At 26.3% G+C, this 13974-nt stretch overlaps 2 protein-coding genes across 2 annotated transcripts; one reads left to right on the forward strand and one right to left on the reverse strand.

Moving 5' to 3' along the window:
* Nucleotides 1–377: 377 nt before the first annotated feature.
* LOC113363737 lies at nt 378–2776 on the reverse strand. Its single transcript, XM_026606221.1, has 2 exons — nt 2119–2776; nt 378–717 (listed from the first exon to the last, which is right to left on the reverse strand). The coding sequence occupies exons 1-2, from the start codon at nt 2467–2469 to the stop codon at nt 700–702; spliced, it is 369 nt and encodes a 122-aa protein (XP_026462006.1). The 5' UTR covers nt 2470–2776; the 3' UTR covers nt 378–699.
* A 3434-nt stretch (nt 2777–6210) lies between these two features.
* LOC113379397 (protein MMS22-like) lies at nt 6211–9710 on the forward strand. The gene is made up of 2 exons (XM_026619534.1): nt 6211–9326; nt 9533–9710. Exons 1-2 carry the CDS (start codon nt 6211–6213, stop codon nt 9708–9710), a joined length of 3294 nt encoding a protein of 1097 aa, XP_026475319.1.
* The last annotated feature ends 4264 nt before the right edge of the window (nt 9711–13974 follow it).

The raw sequence follows: 13974 nt of genomic DNA on the forward strand, positions 1-13974 counted from the left end.
TCCATAAACAGGATCCATCAAATGCTCGTTGATGTCATTAGAATACACAGGTTCTGGTGTAGATGGTGCACTGCTTCGTTTACTAGAAGCATCGTAATATGACCAGGAATCTGCACGCATAGTTTGCTTACCTCTTGGAAAAGTGAAAAAAGCGTCAAGTCACAATCAGAAATATCATCAAGAACACTTCTAAAAGATATTGCGTCTGAAGCAGCTGTTAAATTCCTCGTGCTTCTTGGTTCATCATACAAAAAAGCAACTCCACTAAACTAGATCTGTAACTGGAACTACTACTTTCCATTGTACTTAAAGTATTAAATCTTGAAGAACTGGCGGATGAAGGGACATCGTAAGTTGAATCATCTGGTAAGGGCGGGGGTGGAGGGTATTCAGGAGGTGGTGGGCTGTAACTTCTTGAAACATCATCAGGTATCTTACTTAAATCTTGAATCTTGGAACTTAGAACTGGATAAAAGCAGGGTTCATCCGGTGCGATTTTGGCATTTGGATTAGCCGGCCATGGAGATTGGACGATCATCAATAAATGGAGGAGAAATTTGTGCACTACACCCATGCTTGTATCTCGTCCAAAGCTTGCAAATTTTTTATGTACTCGTCTACTGATTTCATCCTTTGCTTGTTTTGTAGTTCTTTCTATACGATTACGGGCAGACTTCTTGCCTTTCTCGAGACTTCCAACTAGGTTTTACCTTTCTCCTGAAAAATAGACATATAGTATTGTAGAAAAAAAAATTTATGGGTATGTTTCTGATTTAGAAAAACGTGCGTGTCTGAAAAATCAATATCTAGAGAAATAATTCCAACAATAAACCAAGGATTTACTACTTTGTGGACGTGCAAACGGGCAGAGCAAATTATATCAAGTTTTGCCTATTTTATGAGTGCCAAGTTACATATACAAGAAATCTACACAAATGCAGAATAACTCAGTAGAACTGATTTTTTCCTTAATTCAATATTCATTCTTGATAATTATTACATAATATTATGAATTTTTCAAACAAATTCTGAGCATGCGAACAGATTGAACAATAGTAATAGAAAGTAATTATAATCTCAATTTATTATGTATCATGGAAACAACTGTAACAATGACAAGAATTTTAACTTTCACTTGAGGAGTATGGAAATAATAAATACGACATCAATAGAAGATAAAAATTACCTGCACATTTTAGTACTGATAGCTCTATTAAAGAAAATATAAATATTATTGACTTGTATGGTATTAGACGAAAGCAGCTATTTAAAAACAAAAAATACTTGGCATTTTGAAACATGTGTAAAAAGTATATAGTACCACATTATGATATTTGTTCTGTGAAATTTTTCCAATAAAAATATTTTATTCAATAATTAAATATTTGATTTTTTTTGTCTGATATTTTTTTGTCGTTTTATCTGTTTGAGTAAAGCCTATTTTTCTATTACTTAATACTTAAAATCTAATCGTTTTCCAATTTCGAAAATTATGTTTCAATTATCTTATTATTCTATATGGATTCTATATAATTTATTCTGTTATATTTGATATAGCGATATCGTTTATTTTACATTAAAAAAATTTATAGCACAAACAAAATTTTACATGGACTAAACGTTTGTAACTCTGATAACATTCTAGATATAATTAATATAATAAAAGTTGGCTGATTATATGCCAATCTTATAAAATTTGATTTATGGTCGTACAACTATAATTGTATTATTTTATACATGTCTGTGTTATTGTATTAGTAATTTGATAGCTTAAACAAGGTGTAAGTGGTATTTTTCCTCAAAACAAGTTGCATTAAACTTTAATATTTTTTTATTAGAATCACTTTTGGTAGTCCTGTAAAGCACTCTCTATCACTAGTTAAAGTATCATTTAAATCGCCCAAAAATAATGATTCAATAATTAATAATAATGGAACTTCTCAACTACCTATGACTTTTTCTATATTTTGTGTATGTAGGTTGACCTATCTAAATTTGATATTATTATTTATTAAAATTTTCTTTATTACTGATATAGCAAAACTGGAAGGTGCTATTCGGAAACAAATTAAGATCTATATGCTCGAATAAAAACCGAAAAATCGTGTCATTTATTACCTGTAAATCAGAAGAAAACGTCTTGATCAACTCCCTGCTCCTATCAAATCCGTTCCTGCCCCTTTTTTCACTCGGAGACGCCAGAGGCGGATCAGGTTTCTCCAAAATCGTTGCATAATAATGTTCATCAGTCGCATCCAAAATATTAACCACACTATCATCTTCTACACTTGAAGATGCACTTGATGAAGACAAATTGGTGTTATTGTACAAAGGCTGAGAAGCATTTTGGTTGTCATAAGTTGGTTGCCGATTCCTGACTCTTGGCAGAGGAATTGGTTTTTTTGGTAAATCTTGGGCGATTTTGCTTGGAGTTGCTACTCGTGGTTTGGGAACCGGTGGTGCGTTCATTGTAAATGACTTTGGTTAAAATCTGTTTAGCATCACAGGGAAAAAAAGATTTCTTCAGTAAAGTTGATCACTATCAATCACGTACTTGGACAGACATTGGAGGCAATCACAGTAGTCCATAAGAATTTGGTGTCAATCATAGTAGAGCACCAGGAATTTATTTTAGTCACATTTTTTTTTAAATTTGAATATATTTTGATTTTAACTTAACTTAGGGTTACTTGATGTCATTTTCAGTTCCTTTTCCACAAAAGCTATTTGCCCTAGGAGTCATTAAAAACTACTTAGTAATTGCAGACAATTAAAACTGTCTACAGAGTTAACTGTTGCCGCAATTAACTGTTGAGGAGACACCACAGGCTTTAATTTGTTTAATTAGCACTTTGAATGAAAACATTAAATTTCTTTTAGTAAATCTTATGAACAAATATTATTATTTCAGCAACATTATTTAAAATCTAAACTAATATATTTGTTATGATTATATATTATTGATTAAAAATCACTCACTAATATGAATGTGTATGTTTGGTGTAAAATTCATTAAAACTAAAGATTTTTTGTACTTTAGTTTTAGTAAAATCAAAGAACAAATATTATTTATTTCAAAATAATAATGTGTAAAAATATATAACAGAGAATTAATATATAAAAAATCTAAGATTTACTATTTTCTATTAATAATGTATGCCCCAGCTGCAAATTTACCAAAAACTGTTTACTTTATTATGATAAATTAACCATTTTTAGTTGCTATAGTGCTTGTATTATATTTTATTATATTTTAAAATATATTTCCAACGTGTCACACAATTTTAATTGCAACTGTTCATTTTAATATTTATTTATTCAGTTGTACAACCACACAACTATGTAGTTAATTGCACTCGACCTTATTTTTGCGCATTTCGTTAAAACTTTATGAATAATTTTAAATTTATACACATGTTTCCAAGTATTCTTAAATTGTAGAGATTTCAGTGTTATTTAGTTACAAAAATTTATTTTATTTTGTCCATAAATTAGCCAAATATGTACTGTACTTTTGTGGAACCTGGAACAAAATCTGCCATTAGGATATATCAGAAATAATCAGAAGTAACTTTATTTCAGTTAATAAAAGAGGTAAAAAATGTACAATGATTACAATTACATGATTTTACGGATTTAAAAAAATCTTCACACATCTAAATTTGTATTGTTGCAACTGAATTTGATCATATAATTATTAAAAAATTTATTATCAACTTGTCTATGAATTATATAAAAAATATCATTGCATTTCAAATTAGCAAATAGCATCTTGAATGTCCCATTTTTTGGATACTTCTATCCTGTATTAAAATTTTTGTTGAGAAAAATATAGAATATTTTGTGAAAACCATAATTGATACAAATTGCAGAATTAGTATATTTTGTAATTGTGTCTATATTATTCAGTATAGACTCTTAGATAAGAATAATATATAGAAAAATATTTTTCAAAGCAAATCTACAAGTCAATTTTTAAACGTTAATAAAGATTATTTAAATATCTTAATCATATAAAGAATTTCTGAAAACACTGAATTTCTTACTATATTATTAGTCATTTGTAATATCTATAAGTCATAAAACACAATTGTATAATTAGAATTATTAGAAATAGTGAGAGAAATTATAATAATAAAATAATAGCATATTAAAAAAGCATATTAAAAATTTAAATAAGTGCAATATAAAAAATAAGTATAATGAGAAAAATATAAATTGCCTTATTAGTAGAATAACAAAAAAAATTGAACATTTTAGTAAAAATAGGATTTTAACCTTTTCCACTCGCAAATTTCGAGATTTGTATGAATTTTGCCTCCGGCGGCATCCGAGTGGAAAAGGTTAACTTATATTCACAAATATATCATTGAAAAAATCGAATAAGAATAATATTCAATAAAATATAATAATCAATAAAAAATACTCGAATAAGTCCAATATTCAAAAAAGAATATTTTTCAAATGAAAACAACATTAGAAAAGTTTATTTTAAAAAAGTATAAAATTCAGAATGTAAATATCCAAAAATGTGTTTAAAAGTGCAATACTCAAAAAAGTATAATCCAAAATGAATGAAGTATGAGAAAAGTATAATTTTGAAGAAGATATAATGAAAATATTAAATTCCTGATAATTCTAAAACTATAAAAATATTAAAACTGTATATAATAAATCGATGAAAGTTTCAATATGAAATTTCAAAAAAATGTTATAAATAATAATAAATATAAATTTGCAGCAAATAATTTTAATTATATTTAAGTTTAATCTAACTCCAGAAAGTATTTATTTATTAATTGAAAGTATAAAAGTATTGGTTTTATTACGGTAAAATATCAAAAAAATATGAGCTCAAAAAGTGCTATATGTACTTAAAAAGTAAAATCCATAATCAATAAAGTATGAGAAAAGTATATTTCTGAAAAAAATATTTAAGAAAATAATGAAACCATGATAATTTTAAAACCAAGAAAATATCAAAACCATAAAAGTCACAATATAAAATTTGGAAAAAAAATTATACTCAAAAAATATAAATTTGCAGGGAGTAATTTTTTTCAAATTATATTTAAGTGTAAAACTACTTCAGAAAGAATTTATAATCAAATATAAATTTTCAAGATAAAATATGATTAATTCATGATGATAATATAAAAAATTATAAAATTCAAGAAGTAAAATTAAATCCAAAAAATATATTTAAAAAGTGCAGACTTATAAATAGTATAATTTCAATAAAGTATGTGTAAAGGATACTTTTGAAGAAGATATATTGTGTATGAAAATATTAAAGCCATGATAATTTTAAAACAAAAGTATATTTCTATTTTCTATATTTGTTATACTTTTATACTTGCTATAACACTTCCATGAAATTTGGAAAAAATGTACTCAAAAAATATAAAATTCCAGCAAATTTTGTAAATACATTTAAATTAAAATTGTATGTACATTTAAATTAAAATTTTAGCAAAAACAGGTTAACATTCAAGTGTTAACCAACAAAAAATATATTTTTTTTATATCCAATTATAATTTTTCAAGATAAAATATAATTTATTTATGACATATTTATATAATATGAAAAGTATGGTTAGTATTAGCTCAACATTTAAGATGAATCAAAGATTTCAATCATTTTTGTGCAATTTATTATGAAACGTATAAGAATTCTTCCTAGGTATAAATACATACCTGTGACATTGAAATTTAATCCCCATATGCACTGTAACTTTCACTACAAATTAATATATCTTATTTAAAACAGAATATTATTTAGTTCACTCAAATTTATTATGAAATAATAAATGTTTTTATATAAAAATAACACTTTATAACCTGTCAAAAATAAATACACAACTGGCAGTTATCAATGGAGTGTAACAAATGGTATCTTTTGACTTGTTGCGTCAACAAAGAGAATTTCGAACGGAGTTTGCCGAAAGGTTAAACGGAAACGGTCGAAGACAAATGTCAAAGGAACTGTCAAGTTTAACGGTGAAGTTATCGTTATAATGGATAACTGCCAACTTCACGACTGAAAATAATGACTTTTGACAGCTGGATATGACACATTTTTGACAGCAACGGCTGCTGGTGAAGTTAACCTTTTATATGCCGCTAATAATTAAAATTTTAATTTAATTAAGTGTTTTTAATAGTTTAGATATGTTTTTATAGATCAATGTGTTAAATTTTAACTTTACAATGGAAGTAGATAGTGAAATTTTAAGTTCTACTTGTAACTTTCCGCCAAATAAATACCTCGATTGTTTGGGACAAAACAGTGTAAACCAAGAACAAACATTTCACGAAAACAGTTTTATCACAAAAAATGAACTAAATACAATTTTCCAAAATACTAGTCACTTGAGTGTAAATGATATAAAAACTATAAACTTATTCAATCATAAATTTGATTTAGGTGCAGCTTTTCAAAGACAATCCAAAATTTTGTTCAGCTTAGCACTGAAAAACTTGCAAGTATTCCATCAAAATGTCACAAATAATTTAACTGAAAGTATAAGCAATGATCGAGTTGACTATTATGATCTACGTACTCAAATAACTGATTTGCTGTACCATGCTAAAATGTATGTAAAAGATTTAAATAACATGCAATCTATTTACAACATTGTTTATTGTCATAAAGATTTATTAGAAGAATTGACAACATTTCGATTGAGTCTAAACATGTTCTCAAATCTACCAGGTTATATTCTTAGACATTCCTTTTCAAATCGAGGCAACAGATGCACTCAGGCTTCGTATCATTTATTCCATGGACATTTGGAATGGAGATGGCATCATTTAATTATAATTTTTGAATTAAATAAAGGACATTCAGAAATTAATGGCAGTATTGAGAATAACGATCATACAACATTTGAAGAATATCTGCTATTATTCTTAGCTGATTTGGTGATAATTGCTATTGAAATATTTGATAAAACTCAATTTCATGATGTGGTAGATACGACACCTTTTCCATGTTTTTGTGTAAAAGAATGTTGGTTATTGTTGCAGGTTTTAGTTGATGAATTGCATTCAAAAAGTCTGTTGAAAAGCTTTTGGTTTTACATAGATTTACTTTTAAATAAAGTTGTTGGCATTGGTCCAGTAACCCCAGAAATGAACGGTTATGCCAAATTAAATATTCATCATAAGTTTAAAAATGATGATAGGAATGGATTTGGTATATGGTTGCTGATTCATATAGCTCAATTGCACGGATTTACAAGAAATGGACAATTTATTGGTACTTGTTCAGACAGGATATCTTCCCATTATAAAATGTTAGAATTGTGTATGAAACAAGCAGTTACAGAAGATGTAGCAGAAAAATCATTGAGAACATATATAATTTTAGTTTCAGATATAACAATTAAATGGTGGGAACCAAAGAATGATATCCTGGCTTTACTATGGGAGTACTTCCAAAAAAAGTTAAATAGTTCCTTTTTTATCCAAGGAGCATCAATACAAACACTAGCTGTTTGCAGTAATACCGCTTTAGGTTACCTAAATAAAATCAAACAGCGTTTGTCTTGCCCTCACATCGATACTCAAGAGTCTAGCTTTAACAACTACTTATATCTACTTGGTAAACATTTTATGCGATGTCGAGATAACAATGAGGTCTCATACTGGCAAAAGTTTAAAGGTCGTATATACCCAAAATTGTCTGCAAATAAATTATTCTCACTTACAGAAATGGGATTGATAAACTTGACTTCTATGTTTTTGACTTTAGCACACAGCATTGATGTTAATGAAATTGGCAAAAAATTGGTTGATATATTATCTCAAGTATCACATGAGAAATTAGATACAGCTTGTAAAGTAGTGATTATAAAAACTCATATATCACTTATAATGCTGAATATTGAAAACAATTTAGACATTGCTTATGTTGCAAAGCCTCTGCTCGAGCTAGTTAATGGATCGTTTACAGAATGTAATAATGATAATATCAATTTGGTGCTGTGTGTATTTATAGAAGGCATAGGAGATGTTTTTGATATATGCCAATCTTTTTATTTATCTGAATATCTTTTGATTGACGTATGGGTTTCCAAATTTTTGTCTGCGTGCAATCAAAGTAGTGCTTCTAAATTACTGGATATTTTTCTTAAAATGTTAGTGAAGTTGCATACTTGTTACAGACAAATATTTTTGATAGGGTCTTCAAACACAGATGATAATATAAAATTTAGAAAAATCCTGGACAAATTATTATCTCATGTACTACCTTTTGTAAAACAGAATGCAACAAATGCAAATGCAATTATACAAACAACTGATGCCGCTGTGTATTTTACATTGTTTTCTTTGTATGATGAAACATTGTATATGCAGTTTGATCAAAGTTTTATCACCTTGTTCAAATATTTTTCAGAAAATGAGCATATTAATATAAGGATAACACGCAGATACCTAGTAAAGTTATCAACACATCAGGATGCAATTGATCATCTTCGAATACATTTTACAAATTATGAAAGTCATTTTGTGCAAGCATGGGTCAAATGTTGTTTTTTATGTTATGATGATTTCAAAAATCAGGAAATGAAGGACCTTTTTTCGATTGTTCATGGTTTTGAAGACCTAAAATTGCTATACAGTTCATCTCAAGTATCTTTAGAGGAAGCTGAGGATACTGTATGTGCTTTATTTGTAGCAGCTGGACACGGATACAGCACTACTTCTAAACTTCACATCAAAACACAAATGCGTGAATTGTTGCACAATTATCTAGGGTCTTTAGAAAGTCATATCATCCCATTAATCAAAAATCCAACATCATTAGACTTAACATTACGGGTATATTCTGTTATAGCAGTTTTATTCCTGCACTGTTCAAAATTACTATATGTAAGATCAAAACCAACTTGTCTCCTGCATATATTATTATCTCAGTTGATACTGCCTGCTGGGTTGTTCATGGATAAAAAGCCTCATCAATACATAATAACAGCAATGCGTAAAACTTGGTTTTTATTTATTAAAGGATTATTTGCTTTGAATTACAAAACAGATTCTTATATAGAAAAAGCACTGAAGGACTTAATTGTGGTTTATGTACCGTATTTTGGAATGCAAAATACAAATTTAGAGAAGTACTGCACAATACAACCAATTCACAAACTGATATGTTCTGACGATTGTACAGATTTGCTGTTGGATTTTGTTTATGAAAAATTGTACACAAATTTCCTTATATTTCGTGGAAAACAAGTCAATCAACATTCAGCAATGCTTCTTGCAATATTTTGTGATATAATCACCAAAAACAATAAAACATTAGAATACTCAGAACATTTGTAAAAAACTTGGGAACATCGATTTTAGAACATATAATGTTTTTAGAAGATTTATCACCAAGCAAAAAATTAGCCAGCAACATTACTGAATCCATTATTCAATCATCATATTTAGAAACAGATGAGGACCTTAAAAAATATTTTAGCAATTCCATTACCAATTTGACACAAAAGCATTTAGCATTTTGTTCAAATTATATATTTAGGCTGCTTAAAAAATTAATAGATATCATGCCTTCGGTTGTAGAATACACATTGCCCGATATAAAAAATCAAGTAGCTTGTGTTGAAGCCCGAAGAGGTGTTGGTCGTGATGAGGGATTAAGGAAATCTTTAGCAGAATTGGAACATCATATATTAAGAACTAGAAGAATTTTATATTAAAAAGTACTGTACATGACTGTTCAAATGAACTTATGTAAATAATGACTTGGGATTTATCCTTATTCATATTTGTTTAACTAACTTATTTAAAGAAAATCTGTGATATAATAGGATATAAGCAGTTAACAGGGCTGTGATAAATTAACAGTATTTTAACTGGAAATAATTAAATAGAAATAATTTTATATCAAGAATGAAGAAACTGGCACATTTTACATATCAGTGCTTAATGCAAAATTTGGATACAAAAATTAATTTAAGTAGTAAGTAATATATATATAAATATAAATAGATTCATATACTCTTATATTTTAAATTACAGAATATTTTTTATATTAATTGTTTTTCATTATTATACTTATATTACTGTTTTACATTACAGAATCTTTTGGATAATTTACATTCTACGAGTTTCAACAAAGCTCTGGTGTAAACATTTTATACTATTAAAATAAACTAATTATGAAAATCAAGTCTTAAAATTATTCGTCAATTATTTTTATTGAAAATTATATGCTGATAATACTATAGAAGGTAAAATTTTAAACATTTACAAAGTCAAAGCTCATAATTTCGAATATTAATATATGTTTTTGTTTAGAAAAAGGAATTAAATACAAAGCAGTCTGTATCAGAAGAAAAATCGTGTGTGAAAATAGTATTAACAATAATATTTTTTTAATTTTTTGATATGAAATTATTTATGTTTAAATATTTTATTAAAATACTAATTTTATTATTTTTATATATCTATTATTTTTAGCCATATAATTAAGCTCACAGTGTTCATAAGGCAATGTTAAATATTTATTAAAATATTATTTCATTTTAAATAGTGTTTTTATTCAAATAATGATATTTTTGTACAGAATTCATCCAAGTATTGAAAAAGTAGTTTATTATGTTAACTGATTGTAGTTGCTTTCCTTAGTTTTTAAATGTGTAGTAATTTTTTATATAATTAATCTATATCATCTATTATTTGTTGTGTTTACTTTGTACATTATAAAATACTTCAATATATTTAATTATACAAGCATAATTTTTTATTATTAGATTTTCGTGATGTATCTAATATTTTCTTGATTGTTTTTTAAATTTTTGATATTTATTGTATATATTATGATATTTATTTTATTTCCCAAAGGAAAATTTCAAGTTTCAAGCTTCTGAACCAAAAAACAACGATTTCTTAATTTTATAAAATATAAATTGCTGTTTTATTTCTCGCCAGAAATTTTTCAACAGATTTCGAAAATTCATAAAGAATTTAAAAAAATATATATATATTTGAAAAACAACACTTATATTTGATTATCTACTATATTTGAAATAATATAATTTAAACAAAAATTTGTGTTATACATTTATACACACGTAATTATTAAAAACAAATCACTTTTTAATATTTGTTATTATTTTTTTAATGAAATTTTCTGAAAAAAAGTCCTTCCCATATCCCTTATAAGTTCTTAATAGTTATTTTCTTGTGCATCATGTTATATTATAATAATTATCATTATATATTATAATGTTTCAATTATATTATGTGATTAATATGCGTAAATTTTAAAATTTTCCATACTAATAATACAATTAAAAAGTTAGAACTTACGTAATAACATCGATTAATAAATTGTCAACTTACTGTACTACAAATAGTATAGCAGGCTAACATTTATAAATGTACTTCAAAGCTTAAATGAATAATAGTATCTTTTCCAAGATTGCATTTGCAAGGATGTATATATAATTAAAACTATCTCAAGTCTTCATACAAAACAAATCATTGTTCTTAAAAGGCAACATCGAATGATGTGGTCTGTTTCTGATTCTGGACTTAATTGCACCATTATAAAACAAGAAATGCTTTTATACTGAGAATCGTTTGATTAAGAGTATATAAAATAATGATGTATGGTATGGTACTTCTTCAATAATACATTATTCATCAGTTATTTGAAAATTTACTTTAAATTTGATGAAAAATAAAAATCATATGATTCACTTATAAGCTGCTTATTGTCTAAAAATATGTGAAATTGTTATATTAAGATCCAGTAAAATGCATTTTATTGGATCATAATGTAACAATTTCATATATTTTTCGACAATAAGCAGCTTATAAGTTTTATTAAAGCTCAAGTTTTAGGAAACAGTCCCGGAAATTCCTCTAGTGTTTTTGTGCTTTACAGATATGAGTACACATAGTCAGGAAGTTGATTTATGCAAATACTTATAATTATAAACTAAATACACACACATACACAAATATATTATATTAGGCAATCGTCGAAATAAAAGAAAATAAATAATAAGCTATTTATTTATACGTTTCGACGCGGCATGTCTGCCATCATTCATCAATTTTTAATATTTATGCTGTATCTAAAAAATATTTACAAAGTTTAATCAAGTTAAATTTAAAATAAATTATCGATTAAAATAAGTTAACAAGTAAAAATGGATACATACCACACCAGGAAAACACTCACAAAAAATTAAACTACAATAATTGAAAAATAAAACTTATAAATAAAGAAAAATGTGTTTTGAATTAAAACAAAAGTTATGCAATGTATATTTACTTATATATATTGCATTTTCTAAGCTAGAAACCTCCCTTTTCAATAACTTATGAATTTTAAATCAAATTTATTTTTAACTTTTTGGATATATAGAATGTTTTGTTCATCAGAAACTCTTAAAAATAAACTTATATATATATATATATATATATATATATATATTCAATAATTTAATAACTGAAAGAGATTACTTTTTATTTTTGAAAAATCGCAATTTAAGAAGCACTTAAAAACGCTAAAAATTTAATTTTTGAGTTATGTGTTAAATTAAACGGCTAAAATTTCTGAATTTATTTTTAGACCCTTTCGTATTTCTATTAATAGATTAACAATTCTTTCATAAAGTTATCGAATGAAATAAATAAATTTATATCTATAGATATAATTAGAAAAATAATAAACATTTTTCCATAAGACAACATACACGGAAATTGTAAACAAATTAAAGTTATAAATATATATAAAGGATGTCCCAGAACTCAACGACAAACCGAAACGGGTGGTCAGTATTGATAGTAACTAACATGAAAAGTTAAAAAAAAAATCCGTGCAGTTTAAAAATTATGAGCTTTTAAGTGCAAACTAGAGCTTTGGTACAAATGTGATTATTTTTTGATTAATAAGTTAATTTTCATTATTTTTGTCATTCAAACTTTTGAATCTTACCGTAAATAACATTTATTATGACTACAGTAAAAAATATTTGATCCATGTTTTTTAGAATTATGACTATTTGTTGAACTATGAATTTAGAAGTTTCAAAATTGATTGACCATGAAAGGCATCTCGTTAAAAAATGCACATATAAACAGTAAATAGTAAAATCACACAAATCACATAAAATGTTTATAATAGCAAAATTTGTGCATTCAATCAGGATAAAATACTTGATAGTTTCACAATAAAAAAATCGAATAAAAATTTAAAATGTAAAGAAAAAATTGTGTTTTTATGCATTTCATTTTCATTCACAATCGTGAATATTATTGAAAACGAGATGTGAAATATTCATTGAAAATTTATTAATCAACGGTTTTAATCTTTATTACTCAAAAATTTTTAATATTAAAATTATCAAGAATTTTACTATTTTACAATCCTGATTAAATGCGCTAACTTTTGATGAAACTTGCGAACACACTTTAGTACATTTTTTTGAAGGATGACCTATCAAAGTCGACTGATTTTAAAATTTATAAATTCATAATTCTACAAAAAGTCCTAATTCTTAAAATTTGGGGCAATTGTATTTTTACTGCGGCCCTAGAATGTTATTCACGATTACAATTCAAAAGATTAAATGAAACAAAATTTGTAAAAAAATAACCATGGTGTACAATATTTAATATTCAGTCATAATTTTATCAAAGCTTTTGGGTTGCATTTTAAGCTCATAATTTCCAAACAAATGATTGAGGTCAATACTATTACCCCGTTTCGGCTTGATATCGAGGTCTTGGAGACCCTATGTAGATGTATATATATGTATATGCATATATATATATTTACACTAGCTCTCAGTCTAAGATATACTTATGCTCGCGTGTGAGAAAATCCATAGCATTTCCCCTAAGTGTTTTTTTCTTACTCGGTATTTTCCTCTTTGATAAGATAGAAAGAACAACTTTCACTTAAGATGTTTCTCGGATAAGAAAACAACACTTAGATGTCTGAGA

This window comes from Ctenocephalides felis, unplaced genomic scaffold (genome assembly GCF_003426905.1).
Source record: "Ctenocephalides felis isolate EL2017-DRISC unplaced genomic scaffold, ASM342690v1 CF-g0.4_SCAFFOLD_00845, whole genome shotgun sequence".
Lineage (NCBI taxonomy): Eukaryota > Metazoa > Arthropoda > Insecta > Siphonaptera > Pulicidae > Ctenocephalides > Ctenocephalides felis.